Below are 16,351 nucleotides of genomic sequence, written 5' to 3'. Positions count from 1 at the left end.
GTCTGGCTCTGTGGCAGACATGTAGCAAAACGCTAATGCATAGAGGGGCACCTGGCCGGCTCAGTCACTAGAGCATGTGACTTTTTTTTTAAATGTTTATTTGAGAGAGATATAGAGCATGAGTGGGGAGGGGCAGAGAGAGGGAGACACAGAATTGAAGCAGGCTCCAGGCTTTCAGCTGTCAGCACAGAGCCCGATGTCTATGAGGTCTGAAACTCATAGACTGTGAGATCATGACCTGAGCCAAAGTCAGAAGCTTACCCAGCTGAGCGCCTCAAGCATGCAACTCTTGATCTTGGGTTGTGAGTTCAAGTCCCAAGTTGGGTGAAGAAGTTAAAAAACAAACAAACAAAAAAAAACCCCCCCAAAACCCAACCCCCTCACACACAAGAAAACCAAAAACAAAAACCTAAAAGAACTAAAGAAAACCTTAATGCATAGAAGCTGTTATTATTTATAATATTGGCCTCCCTCTCAAACATCACTCCTTATAGTAAGAACTTTCTTAAACTTTAGGACTGGTTATGGGAGCAGAGTGCAGCCCCATGCTTTGCTGAGGGGTGCCTTAACACTTTTAGCATGTGTAAATTGTGTACTGGACATTACTATTAATTTCCCAGTTACCTACTACCATTTTTTTTTAAAGTCCCCTATAGTCATAACAAACTTACTCTATTTACCTATCAGACATCTTGCACAAACCATACATAGCTGTGGTTTTCCCTAAGTTGCTTCCACTTCAACTTTCTCTTGTATTTTCTACCTGCTGATCTTCTTGGAGCAAAGGGCTCCTATTCACAGAGGGAATCTCAGAGGAGTTGCCCTAATGCATGTTTTTCCCCATCCTTTAAGAATATTACCCTTCAGAGAACTCTAGGTCCCTATCCCTCCCATTCCCTTCCCGCTTTCCTGTGCTCCTGATGATTTCTATCACTAGGATTTTAATTCAGCAGGACTTTTCTTTCTTTCTCAAGCCTCAAGTCCCTGCCCTCTTTCTCTCAGCAGAACAAAGGCTGTGTACACCTTTATGAGGTACTCTACCAGATGCACCTTATAATTAATATATATACAGGATCTTTTGACTATATATATATTTACCAAAAAGCAACTACTATCTACGTGCAGCCTAGTACTTGGGAGGTGTTCAATTTCCCAAACACTGACTTGGAGAGCCTTGCCTTGGAGGTTTTACTTGTTGAACACAGATGCTTACATGTCCTTGGCTTTGGCTTTGGTATTACCCTCCCTTATTTAAGAAAGGCATCCTGGGGCACCTGGGTGGCTCAGTCCATTAAGTGTCCGATTCTTGATTTCTGCTCAGTTCATGATCTCATGGTTGTGAGACTGAGCCCTGTGTTGGGCTCTGAGCCAAGCGTAGAGGCTGTTTAAAATTCTCTCTCTCTCTCTCTCTCTGACCCTCTCCCTGGCACTCTTCTCTCTCTCTAAAATTAAAAAAATATATTTTTATTTAAAAAAATTTTTTTAATGTTTTATTTATTTCTAGGAGAGAGAGAGAGAGAGACAGCGCGAGCAGGGGAGGGTCAGAGAGAGAGGGAGTCACAGACTGAAACAGGCTCCAGGCTCCGAGCTGGCAGTCAGCACAGAGCCCGACGCGGGGCTCGAACCCACGAACCGCGAGATCATGACCTAAGCGAAAGTCGGACGCCTAACCGACTAAGCCACCCAGGCGCCCCAAGGATGCCTTTTTTAAAAATATTTTTTTGTGGGCGCCTGGGTGGCTTAGTCGGTTAAGCGTCCGACTTTCGCTTAGGTCATGATCTCGCGGTTCGTGGGTTCGAGCCCCGCGTCGGGCTCTGTGCTGACTGCCAGCTCGGAGCCTGGAGCCTGTTTCAGTCTGTGACTCCCTCTCTCTCTGACCCTCCCCTGCTCGCGCTGTCTCTCTCTCTCTCTCTCCTAGAAATAAATAAAAAATATTATTTAAAAAAAAAAAAAAAAGGCATCCTTACTGCCAGTGGAGCTTTTGAGAACACTGTGCCCAGGATGGGGACTCCGTCTAGCCAGGCAGATGGGTCTCTTCAGCCCCAGACGGCAGTGGTGGGGGTGGGGGGGAGAGCAGGGGGGGCATAGTACAACTGGAAACCTACTTGCATTTACTTAATATGTGTCTTCTGTATTGGACCGAGGTAGCAAAGAAGCACCTTTTTAACCAAGAGTAGCTGAGGAGCCAGCAGAGCAAATGTATTTCCAAGCCTCCTGGAACCTCATGTCCTCCCCTCCCCTCCCCTCATAGCTTAGCATTGACTTTACTCTCACACAAGGCACAGAGTCCTCGCCTGCGATCTGTCCCAGTTGTTTGCTTTTAGGGAAGGGGCTGCGGAACTGACAGAAGGGAGGAAGATGGAAATCTAACAAGCCAGAGTCAAAAGCTCTCTCCATTCTCACTTCAGTCCTTACCTCCGCCTGCTCTGACTGTTAAGAATATCAGCTGAGGAGTAGCTGGATGAGGAAAATGCAGAGGCTCTGAGTGGTTTAGAAGAGACCTCGACAGGGGAAAGAAGAACCCTCCACACCCTCCCCCTGCTCTGCCTTCATTAGCTCAGCTGCACATGAACTCAGCTCAACTTCCTGTTGAGATTTAGCTGTGATCAGGAACGAGATGTAATTTTTGTCCAGGAGATAGAAACATTTTCTTTTTCTTTTTTAAATGTTTTTATTTATTTCTGTGTGTGAGAGAGAGAGAGAGAGAGAGAGAGACAGTGTGAGTAGGGGAGAGTCAGAAAGAGAGGGAGACACAGAATCTGAACAGGCTCCAGGCTCTGAGCTAGCAGTCAGCACAGAGCCTGATGCGGGGCTCAAACCCACGAACCGTGAGATCATGACCTGAGCCGAAGTCGGGCGTTTAACCGACTGAGTCACCCAGGTGCCCCAGAAACATTTTCAATGACACGCTGAAATGGTAAGACTTTGACATTTTATTAAGAAACATCTTATTTTGAAATGATAGTACAAAAATTGTATATATAACATAGATTTGTACAGGGATATATACACACAAAGGCTCACCCACACATACACGTGGTCCTCCTCATCAAAATCAAACCCTATTAAAATCCTAAATTTAAAAAAGAGAAGTATATTTAAGCTTTCCTACAACATACTGTACATAAAGCTGTCAGAAAACCTGAAAAACTGAGGACATTTTCAGAAGAATCTAGGTACCCCCCCCCACCCTCTTTCTCTCCTCCACCAACATGAATGACCTTGGAGGAGGACAGGACACAGGACAAAGCCAGAGAAGGGAGCCGCAGTGTTACCCCTGACTGCTGATAGACCAAGATGCCCGAAAGCAACTGGGAAGCACGGGGATACAGGGTGTGACCTAGATTAACTGTCAAAAACAAACTATTTCAGAATAGACAGAAAATATGTAACAGGGAAGGAGGGGAGTGGAAAGAGGAAAGATAAGGCCCACAGATTAGAAATGACCTATTAATTAAGTATTAATGCCTGGGAAAGGCGAAATGAGATAAGAACAATGGGGTCACAGAAGCAGTAGTTAGAGGGAAGAGGGAGGAGAGAGAGATAGGGAATGACAGTTTCCTGCCATTAACAAGCCAAATTGCTATGGGAGTCTAGGAATGTCACCCCACCCACTAATCCTAAAGAAGCTCCAAGGGCGGGGGGTGGGGGGGTTGGGGGGGGATTCAGCACCAAAGGTTCAAAACTACTTCATTCGAATTCACATCCTTCTTGCTCCTGCTCTCCTGTGAAACACGCTGGCATGGGAAATAGAGACGGATTCAGAAAACATGCATCACATATATCCCGTTCTGAAGCTCCTTTCCTGGCCATACAGAGATGTCTGCACAAGCACTTGGATAAAAACAGACTCCCCACCCCCCGGTGTTCGACTTCGGGAAAGAGTTCACTATATGCCTGTAACCCTCTAGCTCTGGAAGCCCATGATGATGTTTGGGAGAGAGCCACACACGTTCTCTCAAAGCGGTCCTCTCTCAAAGGGGTGAGGCTTCTAAGCTGGGGAAGCGGAGGTACCGAATGGCTGCTCCTCGGGGCCGTGGCCCCTTCATCCAGGGCTTCTTTCCTGCATGGAGCTGTAAGGAAGTCTACAAGTGCCAGTCGAAAAGCCTACCTGCCGCCTGGGGAGTGGCAAGGGGTCTGGCGCTGCAGGAGGGCGGCCCCACCCCTACCCTGCCCCACCGCACAACTCACAACTCGGTTCACACAACTGGCTCTGTAGGGCCGGACACTGGCTCTCCTTAGGGCTCCGCTCACAGGGTTTCTCATCATGTCCATTAGAGCACCTCTCAGACAAGGGCCCAAGTAAGGCCCTTTCTTCTTCAGCCCCTTTCATGAAGCCGCAGAAACCCCCTCTAATGTGTTTAATGAAATGGAAGTATTTCCAGGTTATGCCAGGCACTTTACAGTGGAACCTCAAAGAAACAAAGAGAAAGGTGGGAACATCCGTACGTATCTATAAATGTACACATGGATACACACCCAACAAAGGGGTTTTAAACAGGCCCTGGTCACAGAGCCCTCTGGTAAATTTATTTCTTTTACATCAATATAAAGAAAAGAAGTCATTCTGCATGCCATAGATTTCTAACAGTACTGAGCAGACACAAAATGTTAATAATTCAACGGTAAGGCTGAAGAAGGGGCAAATGCGACACTAACGAGAACTACACATGGCTCTGACAGAGAAAAAGAACATCTTTTAAGGCACTAGGTTCAAAACATAGAAATCCTAAAGTCAAGTTCTCCCGGACTTCCATTAAGAGACCTCAACTCCGGCATTACAATGAAGAGATCCCACAGAGGTAGTGATGGGAAGGAGTGTTCGTTTATAGATTTATAAGTAACTTCCCTGAAGCCAGGAACAAGACCAGAAATGTTAAGGTTTCTTTCTTTCTCTCTTTTGGGGGAAGGCTTAAGACCTAAATCTAATGTCGAGTCTACAATTCATATATTAATACTGATACTGTTTAAGCAGCTTTAAGGTGGCAATCATACTGGGCTCCAGGTTTCTCCACCTAAGTACCAACTCTGAATGCTGGAATGTTATTTGATTCTCTGTAATCGAATCTTGCCAATAAACCAGTTGAATCCCCCAACCCAGAGGATCTAGCTACGTTTTCCCAACATCCATTGCTGATCCAGAAAGATATGCAAAATCGTAAAATGGCATTGCCGTAAATGCACTTAATATTTAACTTCTAACTACCTCAAGCGATCCTGACCTACCATTCTCTCCAAGGCGATACAACTGGAGATCAAATCCTATTTCCTTTCCTTGGGATGCTACAATGTGTATTTCAAGTAAATAACAACAAATACCTTTTTGCTACCCACCCCTTTCCAGACATTTCCCTTTACTCTTTCCCTGTCCCAACTCCCTATCTCAGAGACCCCACCATCAACAACGACTATATTAAAGATTTTTATAGGTTGAGAATGATCGCCTCCTACAGAAAGAGAATAATAAGAATTCTAAACAGTTCCCCAAAGCAATAAGGCCTCTAGGCTCACCAGGCAGTGCTGGATGGCAACTCCCGCCCCCAGTCAGAAGCTGCCCCAAGGAGTGAGGTGGCTGGGCCTGGATATCCTCTGGGGAATTAGCCTCCACCCCCTTCACAGAAAAGGAGGGGAGGGGAAGGAATTAAAGTCAATATATACACAAAGAACATACAACAAATCTGAAATGGTGCTCGGTCCCTCCATCCCTGCTGCTAAGCCAAGGCTCTGCGAAGGCACACGACAGCAGTTTATTGTTAGCACCTGGCTCACAAGGGGGCTCAGAGAAAAGAAAAGGATCACAAGCAAAAAAAATAAAAAAGAAAGAAAGGATGGTGTGACAGCAGATGGCACCATTTTACCCTCCCCCTGGCCTGTGCTCCTCCACTGCACTCACTCCATCGTGCCCCCAGACCCAGGGTTAGCTCTGAGTCCCTGGAGAAAACCCAGTCATGGTGGCCAGTAGCCAAGATTCATTTCAAAGCTGGTATTTTTGCCCATAAGCCTCTAATAGCCAATTCTGTTCGCTAAATCTGGTTTGGGGAGTTATGTTTTCCGTCTATTTTGAGCCCCAAGTGATTCTGCACCTCTGGAAAACTGCAGCAAATTACTTCACTAATCAAGGTAAACAGAGCCATGTTAACCGTCAAGTTTTATTCCAAATTAAAAATGTATGTTTTCCCCATGATCGCTAATTAAGAAAACCGTATTCTAAACAGTCATTCAAATGTTTACTTGGCACATCTCCCTCTGGTTTCTTCTTCTAATTTACAATAAAGCAAGCAAGCAGGTCGAGAATGATGACGGCCCAATTTCAAAAGCAGTAACTTCTGTAATGTAACCTCTCCACAACCTCTCTCACTCTCTCTCCAGCCATCAACCCTTTCTTTTTTTTTTTTGAGGGGGGGAGCAAACGTCCAAACTGGCACACAAAGGAAACCCAGCAATGAACCGCTTTCAATAGCACGGAGGCAGAGGGAGCAGGCACAGGGGTAGAGAGGGGAGTCGGGCAGACAAAGTTCTCAGGCTGAAACTCCTGGGTCCTTACTTCATGGCACCTCCGTTTTTCACTCCCTCTGACACACACACACCGAGCACCGAAAAGGCACACAAGCCCTGCGCGGGGCCTGACCTTCAGGAAGCAGGACACGTTACTCATCTGAAGTCAAACAGAAACAAAATTCCACCGACACCCTCAGCACCCACCTCTCTGCCTTCTTTTTTTGCAAGTAAGAGGCTACCATGTAAACTCCACAGAAAGGCACGCTTCGAAAATGCCACAACATTTTACAAAATGAAAAAGTTGGTATTAAACCGTGGTATCATATAAATACACGTTTGGAAGCAAGTTGTTCTAGCAACAGACGGCCCTCCTGATGGTGATTCTATGAAGTCCAGCCAGAGCAAAGTTTGTACCTCGGGCCCAGATGGCTTCACAACCCCACAGGCTCTCTGGACACCTTCCAGCGCTGGGAGCACAGCCTGGAGGGTTCTGGACTGACATACACTTCTCCCCCATGAACATGTTTTCTTTCCTTTCCAGTTTTCAAATATTCCACTTCAGTGTCTTCAACTGACATCTGAACTATGGACACGTACTGGATGCAGGGTTTGTGAGGCAGCTGCCGGTTTCTTTCAGGGGGAGTGAGCTCGGGCGGGGGGGGAGCGGCTGCTCCTTTGGGAGTGGGATAGGTTTCCTTCTCTCCCCAAAGCTTGCTCCTCACCCCTCCCAGGTAGTCGTCTTCTCCACCCGGTACGCATAAACCGAAAGCAAATTATAAGGTCACTTGGTGGTACGACTATTAAAGGCCCTATGTGTGTTCACACTAGGAATGTTATCTTAAAATCTTCTGACAGAAAGTTATTTAAAAAAAAAATCAACCCACAATACTCAGCACTCTTTTACCTCGAAGCTTAAAAATGATGTGAGCTGGAAATTTGGTCCTTATTCTCTTGGTCTCTCAGAAGAAGTGTTCCCCTAAATTTGGCTTTGAATTTTCCAGTTGCATAGAGGCCTCCTGAGTCCGAGCACTGGACCCCGATATGGTTTTCTTCCTTAGGACATTCTTAACTTTTAGACGCTGTGTGTCCCCTGTATTTTCTTTTAAAAAGAGGGAAGAGACGGACACAGTACATGTTGTGGCCCTCGCATGTTAAGATGACACGGTTTCCATGGAAACTCCAGGATGTGGCTCTGCCGTCCCCCCTGCCCCGGTTACTTCCGTCTCTCCCTCGGCAACTACAACGGCATCGACTGCCGCCGCCTCTTCGACCACAGTGAGGTCAATCCCGTTGGGCTGCTGGCGGGCCATGGCCTCCAGCCGCAGGCGGTACTGCTCTGCCTCCTGCTCCTTCCTCAGGAGCCGGTGCCGGTACTCCTGAGCCCTGCGATTGGCCTCCTGGAGCTGCTGCTGGAGGAGCTCTCGCTCGGCACCTCCCTGGAAAGGAAACCGGTCACCTGCAGGTAAGACCTCCCGACCCCTGATTATGTAGGGAGGGGACAAAAATGTAAAGGGGGGTTCAGGCCTCCAGAGTTCTGCCTTCTGGGTCTTTCCCTTGTCCTCTCTGTCCCACTCCTACACGCGTTACCTTGCCTTCCTCCGCACCGGCTGTCGTCTCTTCTGTCCTCGGTTTCTTAGTCAGCGGCAACTTCTCTGCATCTTCGTCCTCTTCTGCTTCAATCACAGTCTCTTCTGCAACCTGACCAGCAGGTACAGTTAGAACTACAAGCCAAAGCACATCAATGGGAGGTGATGAATACAGAGCGAAACAAAGAGGTGTTGCTTGCTTTAAAGTTTTTTTTTTTTATTTCTTTTGAGAGAGAGAGAGAGAGAGAGAGAGAGAGAGCAAGCAGGGGAAGGGCAGAGAAAGGGAAGAAAGAGAAAATCCCAAGCACGTTCCGCACGGGCAAGCACCTCACTGACTCCTACTGCTTGCTTTAAATTAGAAAATAAACTAAAATATGTTATCTGAAATCTTATTGTTCATATCTCTTTGGATTGTAGAATCAATAGGTAAAGCATGGCCTTAAAGAGAGAAACAGAAAGGATTAGAGGAGCAAGTTTGGAAGCCATGCAGTTAACGCTTAGGTCTGAAGCTCTTATATAAAGATGTCTAACTCTAGGTTAGAAGCTATGGCTAGTAAGCTTATAATTCTTTGTTGTTGTTTTTTTAATCTTTATTTATTTTTGAGAGACTGGGAGGGAAGGGCAGAGAGAGAGGGAGACACAGAACCCGAAACAGGCTCCAGGCTGAGCTGTCAGCACAGAGCCCAATGCGGGGCTTGAACTCACAAACGGTGAGATCATGACCTGAGCTGAGGTCAGATACTTAATCAACTGAGCCACCCAGGCACCCCAGCTTACAATTCTTTAGGAGTGACTTGGCTAAAGAAGGCCTGATGTCTTTACATAAGATTTTTAAGAAACTTCACATGGAAGCAGTTTGCTATTCCCTGTGTCTAATTTACTTAGATACTTATAGATAAGTGAGAGAAGGGTCAACACACACATCACGCACTACACATCTATCGGTATGGCTAGAATTTTAAAAATAGTGAAAACACCAGATGCTGATGAGGATGCGGAAAAAGTGGATTATTCATAAAATTGCTGGTGGGAATGTAACATGGTACAGTCACTCTAGAAAACAGTTTGGCAGTTTCTTACCAAACTGCACATGCACTTACCATGCAACCCAGCAACTGCACTTTTGGGCATTTATCCCAGAGAACTGAAAATTTATGTTCCCATAAATCCTGCACAGTACTGGTCATAACAGCTTTGTTCATAGATAGTCCAAAACTAGCAACATCTGAAATGTCCTTCAATGAGTGGTTAAACTCCATACCAAGGACACTATTTAGCAATAAAAAAGAATGAAGTACTGATACCAACAGCAACCTGGATAGCTTTTAAGGGAATTATGTCGAGAGAAAAAAAAAAAAACACCACCAATCTCAAAAGGTTATATATTACATGATTCCGTTTATATAATATTCTTTTTTAAAAAAAAATTATTTATTTATTTAGAGAGAGACAGAGAAGCAAGTAGGGGAGGGGCAGAGAGAGGGAGAGAGAGAGAATCCCAAGCAGGCTCTGCATTCTCGGTGTGACGTGGGGCTTGAACTGCGGGATCATGACCTGAACGGAGGCCAAGAGTTGGACCCTTAATCGACTGAGCCACCCAGGCGCCCCTATAATGTTCCTGAAGTGACAAAAGCATAGAGGTAGAAAACAAAGGAGTTAGTGGTTGCTGGGGGTAAGAAATGGGGTGGGAAGGTGGGGCGGGGCGGCTGTGGACATAAAAGTAGCCCAAAGGACCCTTGTGAGAGAAGTGTTCTCTGTCCTGACTGAGGTGCTCCCCGCACAGATCTACACAGATATTATCCCGCATAGAACTCAGTATATACACAGATGCACAAATGACTGGGTATAAAACTGGAAAACAATCTCAATAAGGTTGGTGTACTGTATCAATGTCAATTTCCTGTGTTATTGCACTATTGCACAATGTTACCAACGGGGGAAGCTGGGGGATAGGTCCCCTGAATCTCTCTGCATTATTTCTTACAGCTGTACATAAATCTACAATGATCACAAAATAAAAAAGCTTAAAATTCTACTTAGGTTTTAGGGTACCCTATGATTTTTGTTTAAAATGGAAGATTTACCTAGTTATTTGGTTTGGTTGATTTAAAAATCAGTTTGTGGGGCGCCTGAGTGGCTCAGTTGTGAAGCACCTGACTTCGGCTCAGGTCATGATCTCACAGTTTGGGAGTTCAAGTCCCACACTGGGTGAGCTCGAGCCCCAGTTTGGGTAAAACACGAGCTCTGCTTCTCTCTCCTCTCTCTCTCTGCCCCTTGTGGGATTCTCTCTCTCTGCCCACACTCTCTCACTTGTGACCCCCTCCAAATACAATACAATACTATGAAAGTTAGCTTGTTTTCCTTGGGCACTCATCATCAGGTGATGGCAATAGAAATCTGCTAAGTGGAAAAAGCACTTCAGTCTGGGTTTTTTAACTTTCTGCAGATAATTCACAAAATCTCAGCTGTCTGTCTTTGTGCCTGGTTAAATACACTTGTAAAAAGCAGTGTCGTTCATCCAGGCAAAACCTCAAAAAAAATTTTCCCTTTGAAACAAATCCAATCTCATTTATTTAAACTCCATTATAAGCAGAGTCTCTCACCCACCCAGTAAGGCCCCCAAAGCATTAAATGGTGATCATGTTCACAAAAACATCAATCATATATTTCCATATAAAACTATTAAGAATTTATGATACCAAAACTTGGATTATAAAGGTTTAATTCCTATTCTTTCTTCCTATACTGCAGAGATTCACCAATTTAAACAGTATGAAATTTATAAAATTCCCATTATTTAGGCCAAGTCAAAATTTTGGTGACTCAAATGTAATAAACAAACACTTCAAACTCCAATTTTTTTTTTAAGTAGGCTTCACTCCCAGCACAGAGCCCAACATGGGGCTTGAACTCACAACCCTGAGGTCAAGACCTGAGCTGAGATCAAGAGTTGGACGCTCAACTGACTGAGCTCCTAAACTCCAATATTTTTAAGAAATGAAGTTGTAATGATTAGTTTCTTTCTCTTCAAAAAAATTTACTGATATATTTCTTGAAGAAGTAACACATTCATATGTTCAAAAATTAAAAGCTTAAAGGATATATAATGAAAAGCCTCCCATCCATCCCCAAGTACTGTCTCAGGAGGCAACCAATGTTATCAATGTTATTGTTAAAAAAAATTTTTTTTATGTTTTATTTATTTCTGAGAGAGAGAGAGAGACAGTGTGAGCACGGGAGGGCAGAGAGAGAGGGAGACAGAGAGTCTGAAACAGGCTCCAGGCTCTGAGCTGGATGTCAACACAGAGCTCGATGCAGGAACCCACGAATCATGAGATCATGACCTGAGCCAAAGTCAGACGCTCAACTGACTGAGCCACCCAGGCGCCCCAATCAATGTTATTCTTGAACATTCTTCCAGAGATGGTCTAAGTCTATGAATATATTAGCAAGTATACATAGATCTCCCCCTTTTTAAAAATACAAATATAGTGTATTCTACACACTGTCCTGCATCTTGGGGCTCTTGTAAATTCACAGTACAGTTTGGAGATAAGGTCAGGCTGGTACTTAAGGCATTTCCTCATTGTTTTTAAATAGCTGCATAGTATTCCAATGTATGGGTGTAACAGAATTTCTTTATCCAGTTCCCTACTGATGTATACTTAGGTTGTTTTAATTTTTCATTTTCATTTAAAAAAAATTCTGTTTTTCTTTTTATTAGAGGCACCTGGGTGACTCAGTTGGGCAAGCCTCCAACTCTTGATTTTGGCTCAGGTCATGATCTCACAGGTTGTGATCAAGCCCCAAGTTGGGCTCTGCACTAACAAAGTGGAGCCTGCTTGGGATTCTCTCGTTCCCTCTCTCTCTGCCCTTTCCCCACTCATGCTCTCTCTCAAAATAAATAGACATTAAAAATGAACAAATAAATATATATATTTTTTAAATTTAGGGGCACCTGGATGGCTCAGTTCATTAAGCATCCAACTATTTTTTTAATGTAAATATTTATTTTGAGAGAGAGAACGTGTGTGCGCACGGGGGTGCGGGGGTACAGAGAGAGGGGGAGAGAGAATCCCAAGCAGGCTCTACACTGTGCCCAGAGCCCAACGTGGGCTCCATCCCGCGAACTGTGAGATCATGACCCAAGCCCAAACCAGGAGTGGACACAACTGAGCTATCCATTTGCCCTGAGCATCCAACTCTTGATCTCAGCTCAGGTCTTGGTCTCAGGATTGTGAGCTCAAGGCCTGTGTTGAGTTCTGTGCTGGATGTGAAGACTAATTTAAAACGAAAAAAAAAGGAAAAATGTTTGAGTACAGTTGACAGATAATGTTACATCAGTTGCAGGTGTACAACACAATGATGCAACTTTCCTATACACGGTGTTACATTCACCACATACAGCTACCATCTACTTAGGTTCTTTTTAATCTTCAATGATTACTAATGCTGTAATTAATAGCTTAGTATATATTTCACTTCTCTGTGTATGAATATATATTCTTACAAAATAACTTTTTAGTCAAAAGGTATGGGTATCTTTAATACTGACAGATACTGAAGCCTGTTCTTTAGAGAATACATTAAATTACACTCTAACCAATGATTTTTTTTTTAAGATTAAAAAAAAATTTTTTTTAACATTTATTTTTGAGAGACAGAGATATAGAGCATGAGCAGGGGAGGGCAGAGAAGGGGGAGACAGAGAATCCAAAGCAGGCTCCAGGCTCTGAGCTGTCAGTCCAGACCCCAATGCGGGGCTCCAACTCACGAATCAGGAGATCATGACCTGAGCTGAAGTTGGCCGCTTAACTGACTAAGCCACCCAGGCACCTAGGATTTTAAGTATTCTCTACACCCAACATGGGCTCAAAGTTACAACTCCGAGATCAAGAGTCCCATGCTCCACCAACGGAGTCAGCCAGCGATTTATAAGAGTGTTTATTTTGGGGCCCCTGGGTGGCTCAGTCGGTTAGGTGTCTGACTTCGGCTCAGGTCATGATCTCATGGTTCATGAGTTTGAGCCCCACATGGGGCTCTGTGCTGTCATTGTAGAGCCCACTTCGATCCTCTGTCTCCTTCTCTCTATGCTCCTGCCCCGCTCACACTCCCTCTCTCTCTGAAAAATAAACATTAAAAAAAAAGTTAAAAGTGCCCGTTTCCCCACACCTTTGACAACACTGTTCTAATGGTATCTCAGTGCAGTATTACATTGCATTCTCTTGCTATATATGAAGTAGGTTGAACATATTTCCATATTTTAAGAACCATCAGTATTTTCTATGAACCATTGGTTCATATTATTTCCTCTTTTTTCTATCAGATTATTGACAGATTGATCAGATTATTGGCTTTTACTCACAAATTTTATATATAGTAGGGAAATTAGGCTTTGCCAGCCTGATTTCTGTTTTTCCTTCTATGTTGGAGCATCTTTGCCCAATCTGGCATCTGGCATTCTCCTAGTCCCACCACTTGCTTTAATGCCTCATTTTTAGAAGAATGTGGAGTGTCTGAAATACCTTTTAGTAGGCATTTGTCTAAATGGGATAACTCACCTTGCTGTCCATCTTGCATAGTTACAATGAATGGCTGGCCGATGCTTCCAGGAGGGACTGCAGTCTGGATATTACCCAGGGGGACTCCATCAGTCACTATGGTGATGACCCTTTGGCCTCCACTCCCCACCACTTGCTGGATTGATGAGTCAACAGAATGTCCCTCTATGATTTCCTCTGCATTAGCTACAGATGACAAAAGCGAATTTGAAATTTCAGCTTTTTAAAATTTAAAAAATTTTTTTATTATTTTTTTATTTTATTTTTTACAAATAGTTTATTATCAAATTAGTTTCCACATAACACCCAGTGCTCATCCCCACAAGTGTCCTCCTCCATGCCCCTCCCCCCTCCCCCCCCACATCCATCAGTCCTCAGTTTTTGTCAGCATTCAAGAGTCTCTCATGGTTTGCCTCTCTCCCTTTCCCCCACCATTTCTCCCCTTCTTCTCCCCCTTGCTCCTCAGTTAAGTTCCTCCTAATCCTCCTATACGTGCAAACATATATTTGTCCTTCTCTGCCTGACTTATTTCGCTCAGCATAACACCCTCAAGGTCCATCCATGTTGCTACACATGGCCAGATTTCATTGTTTCTCATTGCCATGTAGTATTCCATGGTATAGATAAACCACATCTTCTTGATCCATTCGTCCGTTGATGGACACTTAGGCTCTTCCATGTTTTAGCTATTGTTGAGAGTGCTGCTATGAACTGAAATTTCAGCTTTTTAAAAAATAGGACTTTAACAATTTCAGCCTCCTTGAAATTGATAATAAATATCAGGGATGGGAAAACTTTAAAAAAGAAGTTCAATTCAACAGTTTCTAAAGCAAGCTCTTGTGAACAATGCTAAGTCAGAGGAGAAAAGAAAATAGTGAATGCTTTATAACGTATTTTCTAAAATGTCTTCATTGAGATGTTAATAGCTTTCACTAAGGATGGGCCCTATGCAGAAATGCATTTTCAAAATGCCAGTTTAAATACGCTTAAATTTTTTGTTTGTTTTGTAAGAAGTATTAAACCCCACCAGGCTAATGAGCATTGTGATTCTCCAACCGGGGTAAGATATGCTGAGTTTCCCCAGCGTAGCTGATCATAGAATTCTTTTTTCAGAAAGCATCTTGAAAGTCTAAATAAACCTATGGAGCTTAGAAAAATAATTATAAATTAGAGTATATCTATTTCTGTAAGGAAACGGAGGTATTTAATAGTGAATTAACAAAACAGTCAAAGCACTGAAGAAGTCTGATATAGACAAATGGTAGGTAGCTTCTCCTATCTGACAGATAAACAAGAATATCAATAGCAACTAACACCGACTACATACAGAGTAGCCAGGTACCTTTTTAAGAGCTTTATATATATTATGTTAAATCAAGGTATTCATGGGGCACCTGGTGGCTCAGTCAGTTAAGCATCCAACTTTGGCTCAGGTCATGATCTTAGTTTGTGGGTTCAAGCCTTGCATCAGGCTCTGTGCTGACAGTACAGAGCCTGCTTCAGAGCCTCTGTCTACCTCTCTCTGCAACTCCCCCACTCACACTCACAAGCTCTCTTTCTTTTAAAAATAAATGAAGGGGAAAAAAATAAAAATAAACGAAGGGGCACGTGGTTGGCTCAGTCGGTTGAGCGTCCGACTTTGGCTCAGGTCATGATCTCATAGTTTGTGGGTTTGAGCCCCGCGTCAGGCTCTGTGCTGACAGCTCAGAGCCTGGAGCCTGCTGCAGATTCTGTGTCTCCCTCTCTCTCTGCACTTCCCTGCTCATGCTCTATCTCGCTCTCTCAAAAATAAATAAATGTAAAAAAAATAATAAAAATAAATAAATGTTTAAAAAATGGCTAAGATGGTAAATTTAGGGATGCCTGGGTGGCTCAGTCAGTTGAACATCCGACTTTGGCTCAGATCCTGATCCCATGGTTCAAGAGATCGATCCCCATGTGGGGCTCTGTGCTGATGGCTCTATGCTGATGGTTCGGAGCCTGCTTTGGGTTGTCTGTCTTCCTGTCTCTCTGCCCCACCTGCTCTCTCTCTCAAAAATAATAAACATTTAAAAAATTAAAATATAAAAATAAAATAAAATTTAAGATATTCAGTTTGGTAATTAAAAGGTGAGGTGTGGGGGGGTTAGTGCCTGGCTGGCTCAAGAGCATGACTCTTGATCTTGGGGTGGTGAGTTTGAGCTGCACATTGGGTGCAGAAATTACTTAAATAAATAAGGCTTAGAAAAGATTTTCCGTTTGGTTGGTCAATATCCCTAGTAACTATTAGGGAAGAGAGTTCTCACCACTATGGAATTTCTCTATCTGAGTTAAAGGTAAACTTTGCACGAAGTGCAGTAAGGACTATCCACATGAGACACAGGTAGCTAAATGGAAATAGAGCACTGACATCTCTTAAAACAAAGAACAGTTAAATGTTATGGCTAAAAGAGCTTCGACAGATAATCTGATCCAACCATCCAACCTCAGCCAGACGTGAGGAGATCTGGAGAAGTTAAGTAATTTATTCAATCAGAAAGCAAATCAAGGGCACCTAGGTGGCTCAGGCGGTTAAGGAGCCGACTTTGACTTTGATTCATGGGTTCGAGAACTGGGTTGGGCTCTGTGCTAATAGCTCAGAGCCTAGAGCCTGCTTCGGATTCTGTGTGTGTGTCTCTCTCTCTCTACCCCTCCCCTACTCGAGCTCTGTCTCTCACAAATAAATAA

At 43.8% G+C, this 16,351-nt stretch overlaps 1 protein-coding gene across 3 annotated transcripts in view; it reads right to left on the bottom strand.

Annotated features, from left to right (window-relative positions):
* Positions 1 to 2,915: 2,915 nt before the first annotated feature.
* Positions 2,916 to 16,351, bottom strand: part of GABPB2 (GA binding protein transcription factor subunit beta 2) — a 36,528-nt gene continuing 23,092 nt past the window's right edge. For all 3 annotated transcript variants that reach the window (XM_039246268.1, XM_039246266.1, XM_039246267.1), the window contains 3 exons: positions 13,646 to 13,831; positions 8,086 to 8,219; positions 2,916 to 7,934 (listed from right to left, as the gene is read on the bottom strand). In XM_039246268.1, the coding sequence (XP_039102199.1) occupies positions 7,650 to 7,934; positions 8,086 to 8,219; positions 13,646 to 13,831 (605 nt within the window). In that variant the 3' untranslated portion in view covers positions 2,916 to 7,649. The remainder of the gene's footprint in view (positions 7,935 to 8,085; positions 8,220 to 13,645; positions 13,832 to 16,351) is intronic.

This window comes from Hyaena hyaena, unplaced genomic scaffold (genome assembly GCF_003009895.1).
Source record: "Hyaena hyaena isolate Hyena2069 unplaced genomic scaffold, ASM300989v1 scaffold_284, whole genome shotgun sequence".
Classification (NCBI taxonomy): Eukaryota; Metazoa; Chordata; class Mammalia; order Carnivora; family Hyaenidae; genus Hyaena; species Hyaena hyaena.
This window is presented reverse-complemented; position numbering and strand designations above follow the sequence as displayed.